This window comes from Theobroma cacao, chromosome 8, assembly GCF_053813885.1.
Source record: "Theobroma cacao isolate CCN51 chromosome 8, ASM5381388v1, whole genome shotgun sequence".
NCBI lineage: Eukaryota > Viridiplantae > Streptophyta > Magnoliopsida > Malvales > Malvaceae > Theobroma > Theobroma cacao.
Window position 1 is genome coordinate 9,100,095 of NC_142646.1, and position 18,546 is coordinate 9,118,640.

Sequence of the window (18,546 nt, forward strand, 5' to 3'; positions counted from 1 at the left end):
CGACGGCCTGTTAGATCGTAACCGTCACAGCGGTACATTGATCTCTCGCCTCAGCAGCAGTTTGCAATGATCAAGCCACGTAAATCAAGATCAACGCGTGGAGTTCTTTCTACGATAAAAGTTAAAAAACCTTGCCGTGTCATTGGCATTTTAGCTTTATAAAGAAAACAAAAATTTCCAACTGCCTTTTATAAAATTTCGGTTTTGTTATTTCCTTTGATCCGAGCAGAAACTCACCAATTGATTCATTTTTTGCTGATTTCTTTCTTTAATTTCTTTTAAAAATTTGCAATTCCCTGATTTTCGTGGTAAATTTCGACAGCAGGTTTGAGCCTAAACTATATTCTTTTCCTTCTACAATTATAAAGATTCCCTCGTTTTATGCGAAATGTTATTTTTTAAATATTTATTTGATATTTTTTTTCCAATAGCTTCACTGACATTAGGGTTTTATTTTATTTTTCAGTATGATCGATATTCTATGGTTTTCCGTAGTTTGCTGCATGTTTTTCTTTCTTTTTTTTGTTTAATTCAGTCGGTTTAGCTGCTGGTGTTTTTTCTCGATTGCGATTAGGGGTAAGGCATTTTCTTGTTTGGTTGCTGGGAAAACTCAGGGAATGCAGTTTTGAGTGATTATCTTTTTACTTTCTTTTAGAAAAATGTGAGTCAACTATAGTTTTTTATGATTTAATTTTAGTAATTTCCACAAATTTGATAAATGTAATTGTACATACGGTCATTTTTGTTGAAAATTGATAAATTAGGGGCATATATAAATCAAATGCTTGTCTGTTAGTGGAGGAACCTTTCTAGTTAAGCAATGGATCTTTAAATGTAGTTCTGTTTAATCCTTTGAAGCCAGTGCTAGTCGAATGTGTTTCTTTGGGGGAGCAGCTAGGACCTTTGAATTATTCTGGCTGGTTATTTAATTATTGCTAATTAACATATAGTTTTAGGGTTTAGCATGTTCTATTTTGTAATGTAATATCCTTTGGATTGCTAGGAAGATAGGCAGATGAGTGAACACTGAACAGATATGTGCATATGAAAGAGTTTGGTGGTTGTCAGTCTATCATCTTGGCTATCTGTATCAGAATAAACACTGGTTTGGTTTTGAGCTTCAATTTATAGGTATTGAAGGTGAGCAGATTACAGTCATAGTTTCACTCCTGAGCTCAAACTATTTGTGTTTCACGTCCTTTCAGTTGATTCTTGAAATTAATATGGGATGTAACATTCTAAGCCTGGAACGTTACTTACCATCAATAACTGTTTCTTGAAATTTTACCGAGCTTATTATTAGTGTGTAGATGTGTAATTTGTTATCTGTCCATCAGTACTTTAGTCAAGTATTCTATCTACAACGCTTTTCCGTTTTAATGGACTGTGGAACTGAATTTAAGAGTTGCTTCCCTTCAACCCTCAATGCCATTTTTGTCTTCATCAATATTTTTTTCTGGTTATTCTCAATGTACTGTTGCTACTTTTGGTATTTCTTGTTGGTTTATAGTTTCTATTCTCTTTACAGGTAATTTTGGTCCCAGTCCCCTTGACTTCTTGGTTGTCCTTGTAGAAGCAAGTGATCATTTTTCATGTTAAGACAGAATAAAGCAAATGAGCTGAGAAAGGATAATGAAATTGTAATGTGGCTATGATTTTTGTGTTCTTATTCTGGGGCATTCTTGTAGCAACATAGGATGGGTGGTTTATCTTTGTAAAAATTGTAGTTTGAGAGGAGCAGTGTTATTCTCTCAATTTTCAGAAGGGAAACATAAATTGAGCAACAGAAGAATAAGGACTGGTAAATGAATTTCTGGACTTGTTGATTCTTCAGCAACTTAAAAGTGTATCCGCAAGCATTGGTCTTTTGGGCTGTCAAATAAGATGCTTGCCTGCTATTGCTCCATGGGATGGAGAGGTGTCTTCTATTCTTCACTTTTCCTTCTCACCCTAGTTGAATCATCAGGCAGATCAGAGAGAATATTGTTGCCAAACTTGGGTGCGCAGAAAGCTGTAGATTTCAGCTGGCCAGTCTTCAGTGCAAGCATATTTGTGTTTGTTGCTCTTGTCCTCTCTATGTACCTTATCTTTGAGCATTTAGCTGCTTATAATCAACCGGAGGTATATTATAATCTTCCTTTCCATTTTTCGAACTTTTTTTTATTTTTTATTTTATGTTACCCATTATTATTATGTTTTTTATAGAGGTGCCTTTGCTATTTTAACTTCAGGAGCAGAAGTTTTTGATTGGACTCATTCTGATGGTTCCTGTCTATGCACTGGAATCGGTGAGTGTATTAATTATTTATTTTTCTTCCCTCATCTCTACCCCTTTCGACATCGCATATTAATATCTTTGATGATGATGGTTTACTATTTATTAATGGAAATATGTATTTGATTGCATTTGCAAGGATCTTTTTGCTTGCAAGTTTTACAGAGTCATTTTTTAAGGCACTTGACTTTTTTTGGTACTTTAAACATTGGGACAGACCAGATTCTCTTGTCATTCATCTACTAATTTTTGGCTTTTATTATTACATATATGGTTCTGACTTTACAACTTGCTTTGTTGTTAGATTTAAAAGTTTTTCCATTCTAGCAGCAGTACTTGGTGGTATTATACAATATTCTATAAAACATTGGTATCTTGGCATCTGATTTTCTATTGAATTTTTTTTAATTAAACTGTAGGTATTGTTTCAGATATATTTAACTTTTTATGGACTAACTGTGTATTCTGGATTTTTAAAAATTTTTTTGAAACAGTTTTTATCACTGTTGGATTCAGATGCCGCTTTCAATTGTGAAGTAATTCGGGACTGTTATGAAGCTTTTGCATTGTACTGCTTTGAGAGATATTTGATAGCTTGTTTAGGTATGCTAAGAAGACTGAATGTTTCTTTGCTTATTGATCTACTAATAGCTGTTATGTCTTGAATGTGTTAGAATAGATTACTTCTCATAAAGTATCTTTCAGATCTTCAATGTCTTTTTTTTATTTCCTTTTTGTGTAGGTATGTGTGATTCGTCCTTTTTGGTTGTCTTTTTATGTTTTCTCATTTTTGGTTATGAATAAACTGTGCAAAGAAACCTATAAGGACCACATATCTGAAGAGTTAAACAATCATGATGAGCCTTGATGGTGTTCAGAGGGCTTGACAAGGGTGTGATTAAAGATAGGGAATTTGGGACCATATAGATGTCTTTTAAGTCTTTTTTCAGTTGAGTCTGGTGAGATGCTCTTTTAGTCAAAAAATATACCCTCCTGCCCCTGGAAACCTTTGAATTAGGTGCTCACTGCATTTAGGGGGCTGTCATTACAAGTCAGACTTGAAAATCCTAAAAGCTTCTTTTGGGTTTAATGAACTGATTGAGGGACTTTTCACTATTTGTTTGAAGCAGTTGCATGCTTATGTAGGCTGTTTGTGGTTTTGCATTTGTTTTAATTGTTAGCGAGAAATATTTGAGTCCGCCTGTTTGGGCTTATCCATTGTATTTATCGCTGTAGTTCATCCGGTAAGTCATTTACATCTCTTCATCATCAAGGGAAAACTATTGCCAGAAAAGTTAAAACTGAGAATAGGTAGTTTGACAATTTATTTTTATTATTAATATTATGTGTTTCTAATTTTTACTTTTCTAAGAACTGTACTTGGTGAGGATCTTTTTTTTGACGAATTACTTGGCAGGGATCTGACATAAAGAAATTCTTATGTCTGAATAATTATGTTCCCATATGGAGAATTCTTTTTGTGATATACACTAGCCTGATGCGTGCTTAGGGACATATGACAAGCAACAAATAGGCTGCTTAGTTCCTATTCCTTGGCCTTGCTTAATGGGGTCATAAATAAGTGTTGCAGTCTCTGGCATGGAGTCTTAAGTGATAATTGAAAACAGAGAATAAAACAAAATTCTCTGATATCATATTTGAATTACTAGGTGCTAATTATATACAAGAAAACCTATCTAAATTAAGTCTGGGAATCTGATAAATTACCAGAAATTAGGGAACAAGAAATCAGAAAATAATCCAGCAAAAAAAGGAAAATAAAGAAAGCAAATAATATCCCTAAACTAATTCCTACAAATCTGGAATATAGTCAATAAAATAAATTGATAAGCTGTCAACACTCCCCCTCAAGCTGGTGAATAGATGTTGGTCATTCCCAGCTTGTCTACTAGCACTTCGAAACTCGGTCTAGGCAGCCCTTTTGTTAGAACATCAGCTATTTGTTGTTTGGTAGGCACATAGGTCATGCAAATCACTCCATCTTCTATTTTTTCTTTGATAAAATGTCGATCTATCTCCACATGCTTTGTTTGGTCATGATGAACCAGATTATGTGCAATACTTATTGCGGCCTTATTGTCACAATATAGCTTCATAGGTCCCATACTAGACACTTTCAGTTCTTCCATTAGCCTCTTTAACCAAATCAGCTCACAGGTTCCTTGTGCAAGGGCTCTAAATTCTGCTTCTGCACTGCTGCGAGCTACAACTGGTTGCTTCTTGCTTCTCCAAGTAACCAGGTTCCCCCAAACGCTTGTACAATAACCAGATGTAGACCTCCTGTCCTCAACTGAATCTGCCCAATCTGCATCAGTAAATGCCTCCACACTTCTCAGCTCATTTTTCTTGAAGAACAAGCCTTTACCGGGTGTAGATTTTAGATACCGCAAGATTCGGTTGACTGCCTCAAAATGTTCTTCACTTGGAGAATGCATATACTGGCTCACTACACTTACAGCGAATGCAATATCTGGTCTTGTGTGAGATAAGTAAATCAATCTTCCCACTAGACGTTGATATCTCCCCCTATCTACTGGAATTCCACTCCTTGTTCTTCCAAGCTTCATGTTCATAACTATTGGTGTTTCAGCTGGCTTGCAACCAAGCATCCCTGTCTCTTTCAAAAGATCTAATGTATATTTTCTTTGAGAGATAATAATACCTTTCTTGCTTCTTGCCACCTCCATCCCTAAGAAATATCTTAGTTGCCCAAGGTCTTTGATTTCAAATTCACTCCTAAGAGTTTTCTTAAGCCTCTCCATTTCTTTTGTATCATCTCCGGTTAAAATAATATCATCCACATACACAATCAAGATAGTTTTCTTTCCATCTTGTGAATGCTTGAAAAAAAGAGTATGATCAGTTTGTCCCTGCTGGTAACCATACCTCTTTATAGTCTTTGCAAAACGGTCAAACCAAGCTCTTGGTGATTGTTTTAATCCATATAGTGACTTCTTCAATCTACGTACTTTTCTGTTACCAATTGCCCCTTCAAAACCTAGAGGCAAATCCATGTAAACCTCCTCATCAAGCTCTCGGTTGAGAAAGGCATTTTTGACATCCATTTGATGTAGTGCCCAATCAAGATTAGCTGCTAGTGATAGTAGCACCCTTATAGTGTTTAACTTTGCAATTGGAGCAAACGTTTCTGTGTAATCCACCCCAAAAACTTGAGTGAATCCTTTGGCAACTAGACGAGCCTTGTGTCTCTCTATTTCACCATTTGACTTGTACTTAATGGTGAACACCCAATTACACCCTACAGAACTCTTACCCTCGGGTAACTCCACTACATCCCAAGTTTCATTCTTTTTTAGGGCTCTCATTTCTTCAAGTACACAACCCTTCATTTTGGCTTTTCAAAAGCTTCTTGAACATTTTTTGGAATTTCATCCCTTTCAATCTTTTTTGTCAAAGCTCGGAATGCTCCTGATAATTGGCTGTAAGATAAGTAATTAGAAATAGGATGTTGAGTGCATGATCTAACCCCTTTCTTGAGAGCTATTGGAATGTCCAACTCATTAGGTTGAGTCTCCACTTGAGGCAAATTAGAAGTATCACCAGCACCAATAATTTCAGTTTCAGTTTCAGCATTTACTTGTGGATTGGACTCTTGGCAACAGGGTTGATGAGTGAAAGATTGCACTTCTTGAGGCTTTTTGTTTCTTCGTGAATAGACACGAAGCTCTGATTGTTGTTGACTAAGCCCATTTGGATCTTCCCCTGTTTCCAAGCCAAAATCTGTTGATGACATAATTGGAGGATTTCTATTTCCTGGTGGTGTTTCAGGTATGTCAGGAACTACAGGAAGAGGAATAAGACAATCCCAAAGCTTCTCTTCTCCTAGTATCTCCCCCTGAAGAGTAAGATTTGGGTAGAAAGGTTGATCTTCAAGGAAAGAGACATCTAAGGAAACAAACATTTTTTTTGTGGTTGGACAGTAGCATTTGTACCCTTTTTGGCTAGGAGAATATCCAACAAAAATACATTTTATAGCTTTAGGATCTAATTTTTCACGGGTAGGATTGGTATTATGTACGAAGGAAGTGCGGCCAAAGACTTTTGGAGACAAGGAGGTGAATAATTGAGTTTGAGGGTAGGTTTCCAGTAGGATACTCAAAAGGAGTTTTAAATCGGAGGACTCGGGATGGAAGTCTGTTTATTAAGTATGATGCAGTTAGGACTGCCTCACCCCAAAACTGTTTAGGAACATGAGTTGTGAACATAAGTGCACGTGCAGTCTCCAATAAATGACGATTTTTACGTTCAGCAATACCATTTTGTTGTGGGGTTTTGACACAAGAACTTTGGTGGAAAATTCCATTTTCTATAAAGTAATTGCCAAGAATTGAATTGAAATATTCCCGACCATTATCTGTTCGAAGAATTTGAATTGATGTATCAAATTGGTGTTGGATCATTTTATGGAATTGTTGGAAAATGGTGTCTGCATCCGATTTTTCTTTGAGAAGATAAACCCAACATGCTCTTGAATGGTCATCAATAAAGGTTATGAACCATTTGGTTCCTGAAATATTATTTACCCTTGAAGGACCCCAAATTTCACTACGGATCAATGAAAAAGGTTTCGAGGACTTGTATGGTTGATTTGGATAAGAAGTACAGGTATGTTTGGCAAATATACAAGTTTCACAACGAAAAGAATTGATATCTTTATTCTTGAAAAGAGAAGGAAACAAGTTTTTCAAATATGGAAAACTAGGATGGCCTAACCTATTATGCCATAACATAATCTTACTGGAAACTGGAGTTAATTCACCACTTAGAGCCAGAGCTTGTTTATTCACTTGTCCATGATCCTCAAGGTAGTACAGCCCATCACGCATCTTAGCATTGCCAATCGTCCTCCCCGATAGTAAATCTTGAAATTCACCAAATGATGGATAAAACTTAGCCACACAATTCAAATCATTTGTCAATTTGCTAATAGACACTAGATTACATTTTAAATTTGGAACATGAACAGATTTTAGTGTCATATTAGCCAAATTTATAGATCCTTTTCCAGCAACAGATGATGAAGCACCATCAGCAACACGAATTTTGGAATTTCCCTAGCATGGGGCATAGGTAGAGAACGACCTGTGGCATCCAGTCACATGATCCGAAGCTCCTGAATCCATAATCCAAGAGCCATTAGATTCAGAATTTGCACTCAAGGCAGAGAGATAATTACCTTTCTGGGCTATAGAACAATTTGAAGTTGGAACTTGTGCACTAGTTCGGTGTTGGGCAAGGACTTGTAGTTGTTCAAGCTGTTTCTTGCTAAAAATTGATCCTCTAGCCTTGTTTCCTCTGCGACAGCTTGAAAAACTCTACTTTGTTCACCTTGTTTACGTGCCTTCCAATTTGCTGGTTTTCCATGTGTCTTCCAGCATGTTCCTCTAGTGTGATATGGACGTTGACAATGATCACACCATGCTTTATCATTTTTTCGATTCCCACGCTGATCACTAGAGTTGGCAGGTTCATGTTTTTTTGAAACAAGAGCAGAACTTTGGGACAAGTTATCTGAAATAACCTCTGTAGTCATTCTTAACATAGCACGTTTCCTGCTTTCTTCCCTTCTCACCTCTGCAAATGCCTCTCTAATGTTTGGAAAAGGTTTTGTCCCCAAAAGTCCACCCTGTACCTCATCTAAATCTTTACTTAAACCATGAAGAAAATCAAATACTCGTTCTTTTTCAAGCATCTGCTTATACTTTAAGCTGTCCTCAGGACAATGCCAATTTGTTTCATAAAACATATCCATCTCCTGCCATAACTTGGTGAAAGTATTGAAATACTCAATCATTGAGAGATTACCTTGCTTTGTGCTTCTTAGGGCAGATCTGACCTCAAAACATTGTGCTGAGTTTTTCAGATTTGAGTACATTTCATGTGCCATGTCCCATATCTCCTTTGCTGTCTTGTAGAATAAATAAGTCCGGCCAATCTTAGGTTTCATGGAATTAATTAACCATGCCATAACCATGGAATTCTCTGACTCCCAAGTTGAATGACCTGTTGCTCCTTCCTTTGGTGTTACCTTTGTACCCGTTAAGTAGTCGAGTTTTCCTTTGCCTCGTATTACTAGCATAACCGACTGAGACCATTCAAGGAAATTGGCCCCATTGAGTTTGTGTTGGGTTATTTGGAGAGAATGGTTTTCCCCAACAGTAGGAATCACAGATGAAGACACATTTCTAGAAGGTTCAGATGACACCTCTGAGGAACCTTCTAGAGTTGCATCTGCCATGGCTGCTTTGGCTAACAATAATGGTCAGAGGATAGTCAGAGGAACTGAAGCTCTGATACCATGAAAACAGAATAAAACAAAATTCTCTGATATCATATTTGAATTACTAGGTGCTAATTATATACAAGAAAACCTATCTAAATTAAGTCTGGGAATCTGGTAAATTACCAGAAATTAGGGAATAAGAAATCAGGAAATAATCCAGCAAAAAAAGGAAAATAAAGAAAGCAAATAATATCCCTAAACTAACTCCTATAAATTTGGAATATAATCAATAAAATAAATTGATAAGCTGTCAACAATAACAATTGGGATGTCCTGACTCTGATGGGGATAAGGGTCTTCCAAGTTGTATGCACCCTTTTTTTATCTATTTACATGTCCTACTAATACCATTTTCAGAAGACAAAACTATGCATTAGTGTTTACGCTTTTTCACTAATTTGATCTTGCTTGAAAAATGGTGTCTGTAGGTGGGGAGGAACGTACAATTGAATTCATGGAAAGTCAGACGGTAATCACTTCCAGAACCCCTCTTCTGGAAGAGGCATATGCATACGGAGTTGTTGAACATCCTTTTCCATTAAATTGCTTCCTGAAGGATTGGTATCTTGGTCCCAAGTTCTATCATGCTGTAAAGATTGGAATTGTTCAGTATGTATGTATTTATGTTTCTGAAAAGCTTTCATTCGATTATATGCTTCTTTTGAAATTTTACAGACTTTCCAGTGCTTATCAAAACATCTGTCTTTCAGATGATATTGAAGATGATCTGTGCATTACTGGCTATGATTCTGGAATCCTTTGGGGTTTACGGAGAAGGAAAGTTTGAATGGAGATATGGGTGAGATATATGCTTCCATTTTTTTGAGAATATGAGAACTTTATCGCACATATATGACTGACTTATCATGGTTGGCTATGGATTTTAAGTGCATATCTTTTCAGCAGTCTTTTAGTTTTTATCATCACATGCTGACCTTAAGCACTGTAATTTTCTGGCAGCTACCCATACCTGGCTGTTGTTCTTAATTTCAGTCAGACTTGGGCCCTATATTGTCTTGTACAGTTCTATGCTGTTACTAAAGAGAAGTTGGAACCAATTAAACCATTGGCCAAGTTTCTGACATTTAAGTCAATTGTATTCCTGACTTGGTGGCAAGGTGTTGCTGTTGCATTTCTTTTCTCTATGGGAGCTTTTAAGGGGTCATTGGCTCAGGAATTGAAGACACGTATACAAGACTACATTATCTGTATTGAGGTATATTATTAAACAATATATCTTTAAGTATGGATTGTTCGTGGCAAGATCTTAGATAATTCTTTCTTCTTTCTTTCCTTTTCTTGGCAAGATATTGGTGTTACTGAAAATGAACCTAGTCTAGCATTTAAGGAAGCAATGATGTTTGAAGGTATTGAAAGATTTGCTGTTAGTGTAAACAAGACATTATGTTACTCTACTTTTCCCCATTTGTTTCGTTCATTTTTGAATTTTTTTTAACCAGTCCTACCCTTGGAATTTTTGCATAAATGTGGCTGTTCTCAAGACTGAAACCTCTGTTGAAATTTATGTTGCTCCAACTCTTTGTTTTTCCTCAAGTACCTGTGTTAGACACAGATCCAACACCTCAACATAGCCATGGTGATAGGGTTTTGTGGCCCTCCAACTGTAAGAGAAAGCTTAGAAATAGTTGGACACACTCATCTTGGATGCCCATGTCTGACACTCTTGATTCTAAGCAATGCAGATTGGAAATGCCTGTATTAATGTGGTACCCATAGCATTTAGATTTATATTTGAGGGAGGGTGTTTCTGGTAAGTCTAGATACTGTGGATGAGTTATGTTATGAGGTTTTCCTGAAACTCTGTAGTTATGTTCTCATTTGGTGAAATACTTTTTTTGTTTCTTTAGCCAATGTTATTATTTATTTCGAAGTTTAGAGTGATTCACATGGGGGTTTCTAAACTAATGTTTGGGAATTAGATGGGAGTTGCTGCTGTCGTGCATCTTTATGTCTTCCCTGCGGTACCTTACAAGCGTGGAGAAAGATGTGTTCGTAATGTAGCTGTTATGACAGACTATGCTTCTCTAGGAACACCACCGGATCCTGAGGAGGTCCAAGATTGTGAAAGATCTACTAGGATGCGCTTGGGTCGACATTATGAGAGAGAGAAGCGTTTGAACTTTCCCCAGAGTGTTCGTGATGTGGTCTTGGGGAGTGGTGAAATCGTAAGACCCTTAACTTTCTGCATTTTTGGCTGTATATCTTTTCTATCTTCCTGGTTTTCCTTTTTTCTCGGGTGAAACTGTTGTATTGTTACAAGAACATTTTCCTAAAAAAGGTAGAATAACTTGTACTTATATCTGTTCTGACTTTGTGAATCTTCTATCATATTTCTAGATTGTTGATGACATGAAGTATACAGTTTCACATGTTGTTGAACCAGTTGAAAGGGGAATTGCTAAAATAAATAAGACCTTCCATCAGATATCTGAAAACGTGAAGCGCCATGAGGAGGAACGAAGGAGGAGCTGTAAGGATGACAGCTACCTTATCCCCTTAAATTCGTGGAATAGAGAATTTTCTGAAGCCCATGAAAACCTTGTTGAAGGGAGTGTTAGTGACAGTGGCATGGCGAATGGGAAGAGACATCATGTCGAAGCTAAAGCAGGGGCATACAGGAATAAAACAGCCAGATAATATTTGCAGCTGTTTATTGCTATTGGAGTTGTTAAAAAGGTATTTTAACATGATTTCTGGAGAATGTCAAAATACTCGGCATGTATGTACAAATTTGAATCTTCTTAGAATTTTTTCCTTTCTCTTGGCCCTTTTTGATATTCTGAGTTTTGATAATGACCTGTTGTTTCTAGGGTGAAGAACTTGAGGGACAAGACCTTGATACTTTCCAACATCAGAAATGTATATAGAAGATTCTGACTAAACTGCAAAATTTTGCTGCAGTCTGGTCAATGTATACGGAATATACGATTCTGAACAGGTGAAAATTATGATGTTATATATGAACCCCATTGTAAAAGCAAGAATTGTGGTGCATTCTTTTGGTATTATACGTGGAAATTTACCTCTGAACGTTTTTTTGCCTCTCCACATCAAGTGCATATATATTTATATTAATTATTAGGTGTAAAAGATGTAAGGTCTAATATTTGAAAAAGTTTTTAAATTATTTAAGAAAATTTAAACAAATTTTTAGTTTTTTGTTGCAATGAATTAAGTCTTTATATTAATATTTTGAATCAAATAGAATTTTATGATTAATGATTGATTAATTTTTATTAGTCAACATATTATTTGTTATTTTACATTTAAATGGTACTGATTGAACATAACGAAAAACAAAAGATTTATTTAAATTTTTTAAATAATTCAAAATTTTTTAAGTACTACATAAAAAAATTAAAAAGAAAAGTCACCGCTAATAATAGCTTATTTGTTAAGTTGCCACAACTGAGTTGATAAGGTCTATTATAATATTTAGTTTTCAAAAGCTCAGCTGTAAGAATATCTATGTAAATTATAAAGATCTTTTACTATATGATCATATACGAATACATTTGTATAAATAATACTTTGCCAATGTGTTGCTCTTTAAGACATTCCTTACTTTTCATTTTAGGTTAAATGCTCAAATTAGGGTTAAATGTTTAATATTGTTTCAATTAAAGGTCAAATGTTTCAATTGTAATAATTTAAGGTCAAATGTTTTCAAGTTCTTATAATTAAGGGTTAAATTGACAGGTGGATAGAGCATATATTATACGTGATAAAAAATTACGTGAGTTGATGACATGACAACTGATTTGACATATAGTACAAATGATGCTGTTTTGATCTAAATCCTACGCCTAATTTTCTCTCAAGTTTACCCATTTTGTTTTATCTCCTCTTTAATCCAGCTTTCTTCTCCTTAGAGATGGGCACATGCACGGTCATCAATAAGACAATACCAACTCTTGACATCGAACATTACGAATGTGTTAACTCGTGTCTGAAGCGTGTAAGACAAATACCAATCATTGTTTTGATCAAGTTCATTAAAGACATATTCCAACGTTGTTTCTATGAATAACACGAGCAAGGGGTCAAAGTTTTGACGCCTTGCAAGCCTTGGGCTACTTCATGGTTGAGTAAAAAATTCAATGAAGCATATCACTTTACAGTTAAACCTCTTGATCGAGTGGATGATTTGTATATGAAGTGTTAGTTATTTTCATTAGATGTTAACTTATTAATGATTTGTATGAAGTGTTGCTAATGATTTGTACGAAGTGATATACCAAGATTTGTATGATTTTTGAGTGCCTGCGGACTTCTCTTCAGAATTTGCAAATATGTGAGAGGCAAGGCTTCTATAATGTGTTGTTAAACGCCATTGTCGAAAAAAGTTGTTCCATGGCACGTCGAAAAAATGATGTTGTTACATGTCATTTTCTATATATTTGTTACACAACATGTTGGGAAATGTTATTGTTACTTTTTGTGAAAAAAATATTGTTAAGGCCATGTTAAAAAATATAGTGTTATACGTCATGTTTTAAAATTTAGTTGTTACACGTTATGTTAGAAATAATTGTTATACACCATGTTAAAAATTTAGTTGTTATATGTTATATTGAAAAATGTAGTTGTTACATGTCATGTTGAAAAATGTAGTTGTTACACACCATATTGAAAAATATAATTGTTATACGTTATATTGAAAATTGAGTCATTATATGGCATGTTGAAAAATTTAATTGTTACATGCCATGATGAAAAAGTTATTACACGCCATGTTATAATTTGAATCATTTTGACTTGATAAAAAAGGCTTTATCATAAAACTACCATTCTTTATCTTATATGACAAGATGTTTTATCTCCTTTTAATTTTCATTAACAATTGTGCACCCAAACTTTAAATAATAAATTTGTTTGATGTTTTGATAACCAGTGTCCTGACACATGCTTAATAACTCAAAATAACCAACTTTGTCTGGGTCAAATGTGAAGTCTTCCACTAAACGATTTACATACTTGAGGGTTTTGCTTCCCCCAATTTAAGCACCACCATAATAAAACCTTATGATGCGTAATTGATCAACCATCTTGTTCAAAATATAAAAAATATCACAATTAGACAATTTTTTTGAATATAACGTATAACAACATCATTTTTTCAACATGTGTAATAACTTGCTACACGTTATTACTAGTTATCACAGAGAAACTATATCCCATTTACAAAATTTATTACACACCATGTAGAAAAATTATTCAATGGTAATTTTACTGGTGGCAACTATTAAAGATAGAAAATGAAAATGAATATGCAAGGCATACCTAACTATTTTTGGTTTAGCAAACGACGAAAAGAGCCCACAAACAGGCGACTCCTGATAAGATGACGACGATAGATACTTAGCTGGACGGTGAGACGATGGAGAGGGAAAACAATTGGAGAGGAGAGGAGGCAAAGTGTGGTTAATTTGGGTCGATGGCAAGGGCAGAGTTAGCCAACTTTTGTTGAGGAGCTAGAGACAGACGAATAAAGGTTAAAACTTTTAAAAATTAATATATTGAACTTAATCAATAATCGAAAGGTTGTTAATAAAAAATAATTTTGTATAACACGTATATCAAGAAAAAAAATACTTATAATAGTTTTTTAGGAAAGTTGTGCTCGACTATATTTTTTGAATTCAAATTTATCAATTAAAAATTATGTATTAAAAAAATTCATTTCTTTAAGATTTAGTGTTAGACATTTTGATTTACATTACTTTTGTTCATGAATTAAAGCATTGAGACTTAATGGCTCAAGTGTAGGAGAATAATTTGGACGATTTGCATATTTTCTTTTAAAGAATTTGTTAAATGTTTTCAACATATTCATACTTTAATCAAACTTGAAAAAAAAAATTAATGCATTTAGCATATAATATTCTTATTTTATTTCCATATAAACTTATAATACTAAATATAAAACAATAATGCATAAAATATAAATAGTTAAATATGATATACAAGATTAATAATTTTCACTTATATAATTAAGATTATTTAAAAACTATATATTCAAGATAATTCATTTCAACTAAATATAAAATGTAAAGCATATAAAAAAGATATACTAAAGATAATTTCCTCTTATATAATCAAGATTAATTAAAAAATGATACATTGATAAAATTTTAAGTAACAATGCAACATTACAACTTATATTCGAGCATTATATAATGATTTATTAATTTTAAAATATTAAAATCATGAAAATAAAATCTAAATAACAGAAAAAGACGAACATGATAAGTAGAAGATAGAACTCACATATGACATAATAAAAAGAAAAAAGAATGTGGTTGATGGTTTATAGAAATTTGAAAAAATAAATCTATAGAAATTTATAACACATGAGCAAATAGTATAAAAAAATTTTTAAAAAATAATAATATAAATTAAAAAATAAAAAAAAATTTAAAATTGAATGAAGCATGTTGGATTTTTTTATTCTTTATTTTGAGAGGGCCATTAAGAGAATATATTAAAAGTTTTAAAAATTTTATATACTATAAAGGAAATTTTAAAAAGCTAGATTTGACAATTTTAGACACAACACGTTAACACGACACAAAAAGACACGGGGTTAAACAGGTTTAGGTATAGGTTTAACGTGTTTCGTGTCTAATTGTATCTAACACGTTTAAGGTATGAAAATTTTTGTATCTTAACGTGTCAGACACGAGTAACACGTTTAAAACACGTTTCATTAATCGTGTTATCATATTTAAACGTATAAACATATTTAATTGTGTTATCGTGTTTAAACTTATATACATAATCCGCTTATTAACTTGTTAAAAATTAATAGTCAAAAGCTGTTTTAGCCTTACTTAAATAATTTTAAATAATTATTTTAATAATTTTTTAAATTTTATAAAGATAATAATGTAATTATGTCATATCCAAATCCTAAATTTAAATTTTGTTTTGTTATACTTGATGTTCTTGTTATTTTGTTTTGTTATAATTGTTTTTATAATTATTGATTTTAAATTTAAATAATAAAATTATATTTAATTATAATTATTTTTAGGGTTAATCGTGTTATTAGACGTGTCGTGTCATATGTTAAACCTGTCTAAACGTGTTATGTCGTGTTACACGGTTATCAAAAGTATATGTGTACGTGTTTTAGATTTAAAATACGAATAATATTCGCGTCGTGTTCGTGTTTAATCTTAATGGGTTTTGTGTCTAATCGTGTCTAACATGTTTAAGATATGAAAACATGAATTATCAAGTATATTAAAGACCCTCCAAAACCTATATGAGGCTCTATTCCTGGTCAATGGTGGGAAAATTAAAATGGTGGGAAAGTAAAATAGTGAGAAATTTTAACTAATGGGATTAATCAAATAAGGAAAAACAGAGTCGTTTTTGCCTGGACCAAATGGCGTTGTTTGCCAAAAATCCAATTCACTTGCCACGTCAGAAGCAAAAATTCAAGTTAGCATCCATGTCATGCACGTGTCTTACACGTACTAAACACCTCTTACTTTAACCCGTAATTGTAAATAATCGAAAATATTCGACAGGTACTTAATAAAATTGAAACATTTGACTTTAAATTGACAAAAACTTAAAAATTTTAATCTTAAATTAAGCATTTAGTCTTGATTTTATTTACGTGATGAAATGACAACAATAATTAATAAAATTTGAATAGTTTTAATTGCTCAAGCAATTCATCAAGCAAAACAATCATCAAGCAAAACAAACCCAAAATCAAATCGAAACCCTTGAGTTCAGGCCTTGAGGTTAGGGGCTAAGGGCTTAAGCCTAGACTATCCCAAATCCTAAAAGTACGTTTGGTTTGCGAGATAGATAGGAATAAAATAAAATAGTTATTACATGAGAATAAAATGAGGTGGGAATAGAATATAATAGTTATTACGTAATTTGGTACGATGAATGAAATAAGATAAGAATAATTATTATGACTTATTGCAGTGTTTGGTTAGTAATAATAATTTTAGAATAAGAAAAGAATAGAAAGTACAAAGACAAAAATATCCTTTATTTTATAAATAATTATTTATTTTTATTTTATTTTTAAATATTAATAATTTATAATTTAATTAAAATAGTAATAATTAATAATTTAAATATTAATATTTTAATATAATTTAATTATTAATATTTTAAGTATTAATATTTTATTTATAATTTAATATTATTATGGTTAAAATATTAATAATTTTTTATTTTTTATTTATACTCATTAAAAATTTAATAGATTAATAATTTAATAAATAAAACATTAATATTTTAAATTATTAATATTTTAATCCTATTAATATTAATAATGTTTAAATTATATATAAAATATTAATATTTTAAAATTTATAAATAAATTTTTTTTTTCATAATTTAATTAAAATAGTAATAATTAATAATTTAAATATTAATATTTTAATATAATTTAATTATTAATATTTTATTTATAATTTAATATTATTATGGTTAAAATATTAATAATTTTTTATTTTTTATTTATACTCATTAAAAATTTAATAGATTAATAATTTAATAAATAAAACATTAATATTTTAAATTATTAATATTTTAATCCTATTAATATTAATAATGTTTAAATTATATATAAAATATTAATATTTTAAAATTTATAAATAAAATTTTTTTTATTCTATTTTTTTTCTTTTTCCTTTCTTTTTCTCCATGGGCCGGCCATCGAAAATGTGTTCGGTGTAATGAAACGTCGATCTAGCACATCATGTGTCGAAAAGGACTAGATCGACGCTTTCCGACCAGATTCGATCGTGAAACCACTGTCATCGCCACCATGTCCGATGATGAGCGCAAGTTAGAGAGAGAATGAGAGAGGAAAGAACGTGAGAAGAGAGAGAAAGAAAAAAAAATGAGAAAAAAATATTTATAGGTTTAGGGTTATAATATTTTTAAATTATAAGGGATATTTTAATTTTATTATATTTTAAAGCTATTCCTCCAATCATGAAATAGCAAAACCTATAGAGAACCTAGATTTAATTAAGCTTAAATTTTACCCAATTTTAGAGAATAACTGTTAATAAAAAATAGTTGTTCCTTATCACATTACTTACCAAACAAAGGTAAAGAAAAAAAATGGGATTTCCTGTACCAAACATGCTGTAAGTCTAATAAAGGGTCATAAATGGGAAGTAGTAAAGGCATAGAGGGCAAAATTGTGATGATGAGAAAAATGAAAGGGAAATTAGGGTTTCGAGTTTCCACTATAAATGTCAAACCCAGAGTAGACGCCGGCTCTCATTGTTATTTGATGTGGTCTTAGCTCAGAGAAGGCTGCATCTTTTTTCTGTTAGTCATTCTTCTTGTTGGATTTCTATCTTCTTCTTTAAAGTTTTATGGTTTATGTTGATGGCATAATATTGGGCAATGATGAGAAATTAGAGAAAGTCATGCACCACGCTGATTCTAATTTGTGCTGATAATTTCTCCATACCCATATTTTTCTGAGCTCGTTTTCCATTTTCTCTCTTATTAGCTTCTTTTTTTATTTAAAAAAAGAAATTTTTTATTACTTTTCCAGTATTTGATTCATATTTTTAAACCCTTTTTTCCCCTTGAGTTTTCAATTGAAAACCTTCAAAAACAGAAAAAAAGGAACCAGGTGATGTGATCTTCTTTAACGAGAAGATTGAACCATGATGCGGACCGTAAAGCTTTCTGCTTCTGGGGATAACTTTTGGTTTCTGATGGTTCCTCCCTTATAGATATTTTTTTTCTTAATTGAAATATGGGTTGATTTAATTCTTGCTGTTTTCGGATGATTCTACCAAGCGTATCAGATAGCTGTTGGTTGACTAGAAATCCCACTCAAAAGAAATAAATATTGGTTTCTGTTGGTTGCTCTTGTCCTCTCTATGTACCTCGTCTTTGAGCATTTAGCCGCTTTTAATCA

At 32.6% G+C, this 18,546-nt stretch overlaps 2 protein-coding genes and 1 non-coding gene across 3 annotated transcripts; 2 read left to right on the plus strand and 1 right to left on the minus strand.

Moving 5' to 3' along the window:
* LOC18592546 (organic solute transporter ostalpha protein (DUF300)) lies at positions 1–10,766 on the plus strand. The gene is made up of 10 exons (XM_088809057.1): positions 1–325; positions 1,004–1,140; positions 1,529–2,121; positions 2,232–2,288; positions 2,770–2,878; positions 9,029–9,213; positions 9,311–9,399; positions 9,561–9,816; positions 10,061–10,154; positions 10,541–10,766. The coding sequence occupies exons 3-10, from the start codon at positions 1,885–1,887 to the stop codon at positions 10,615–10,617; spliced, it is 1,104 nt and encodes a 367-aa protein (XP_088665183.1). The 5' UTR covers positions 1–325; positions 1,004–1,140; positions 1,529–1,884; the 3' UTR covers positions 10,618–10,766.
* Positions 6,328–8,555, minus strand: LOC18592547 (Copia-like polyprotein/retrotransposon). The gene is made up of 2 exons (XM_088808857.1): positions 7,512–8,555; positions 6,328–7,371 (listed from the first exon to the last, which is right to left on the minus strand). Exons 1-2 carry the CDS (start codon positions 8,553–8,555, stop codon positions 6,328–6,330), a joined length of 2,088 nt encoding a protein of 695 aa, XP_088664983.1.
* Positions 10,767–18,015: 7,249 nt separating the features above from the next.
* On the plus strand, positions 18,016–18,105 carry LOC148761167 (small nucleolar RNA Z221/R21b). Its single transcript, XR_016028135.1, has one exon. It is a non-coding gene; the product is annotated as a small nucleolar RNA Z221/R21b (small nucleolar RNA).
* Positions 18,106–18,546: the final 441 nt, after the last annotated feature.

Coding starts and splice junctions, on each gene's coding strand:
- LOC18592546 (XM_088809057.1), top strand. CDS start 1,885: ATGCTTGCCTGCTATTGCTCCATGGGATGGAGAGGTGTCTTCTATTCT. Junction 9,400..9,560: donor AAGTTTGAATGGAGATATGG/GTGAGATATATG, acceptor ATTTTCTGGCAG/CTACCCATACCTGGCTGTTG. Junction 9,817..10,060: donor ACTACATTATCTGTATTGAG/GTATATTATTAA, acceptor TTTTTTAACCAG/TCCTACCCTTGGAATTTTTG.
- LOC18592547 (XM_088808857.1), bottom strand. CDS start 8,555: ATGGCAGATGCAACTCTAGAAGGTTCCTCAGAGGTGTCATCTGAACCT. Junction 7,372..7,511: donor ACAAGTTCCAACTTCAAATT/GTTCTATAGCCC, acceptor GCCCCATGCTAG/GGAAATTCCAAAATTCGTGT.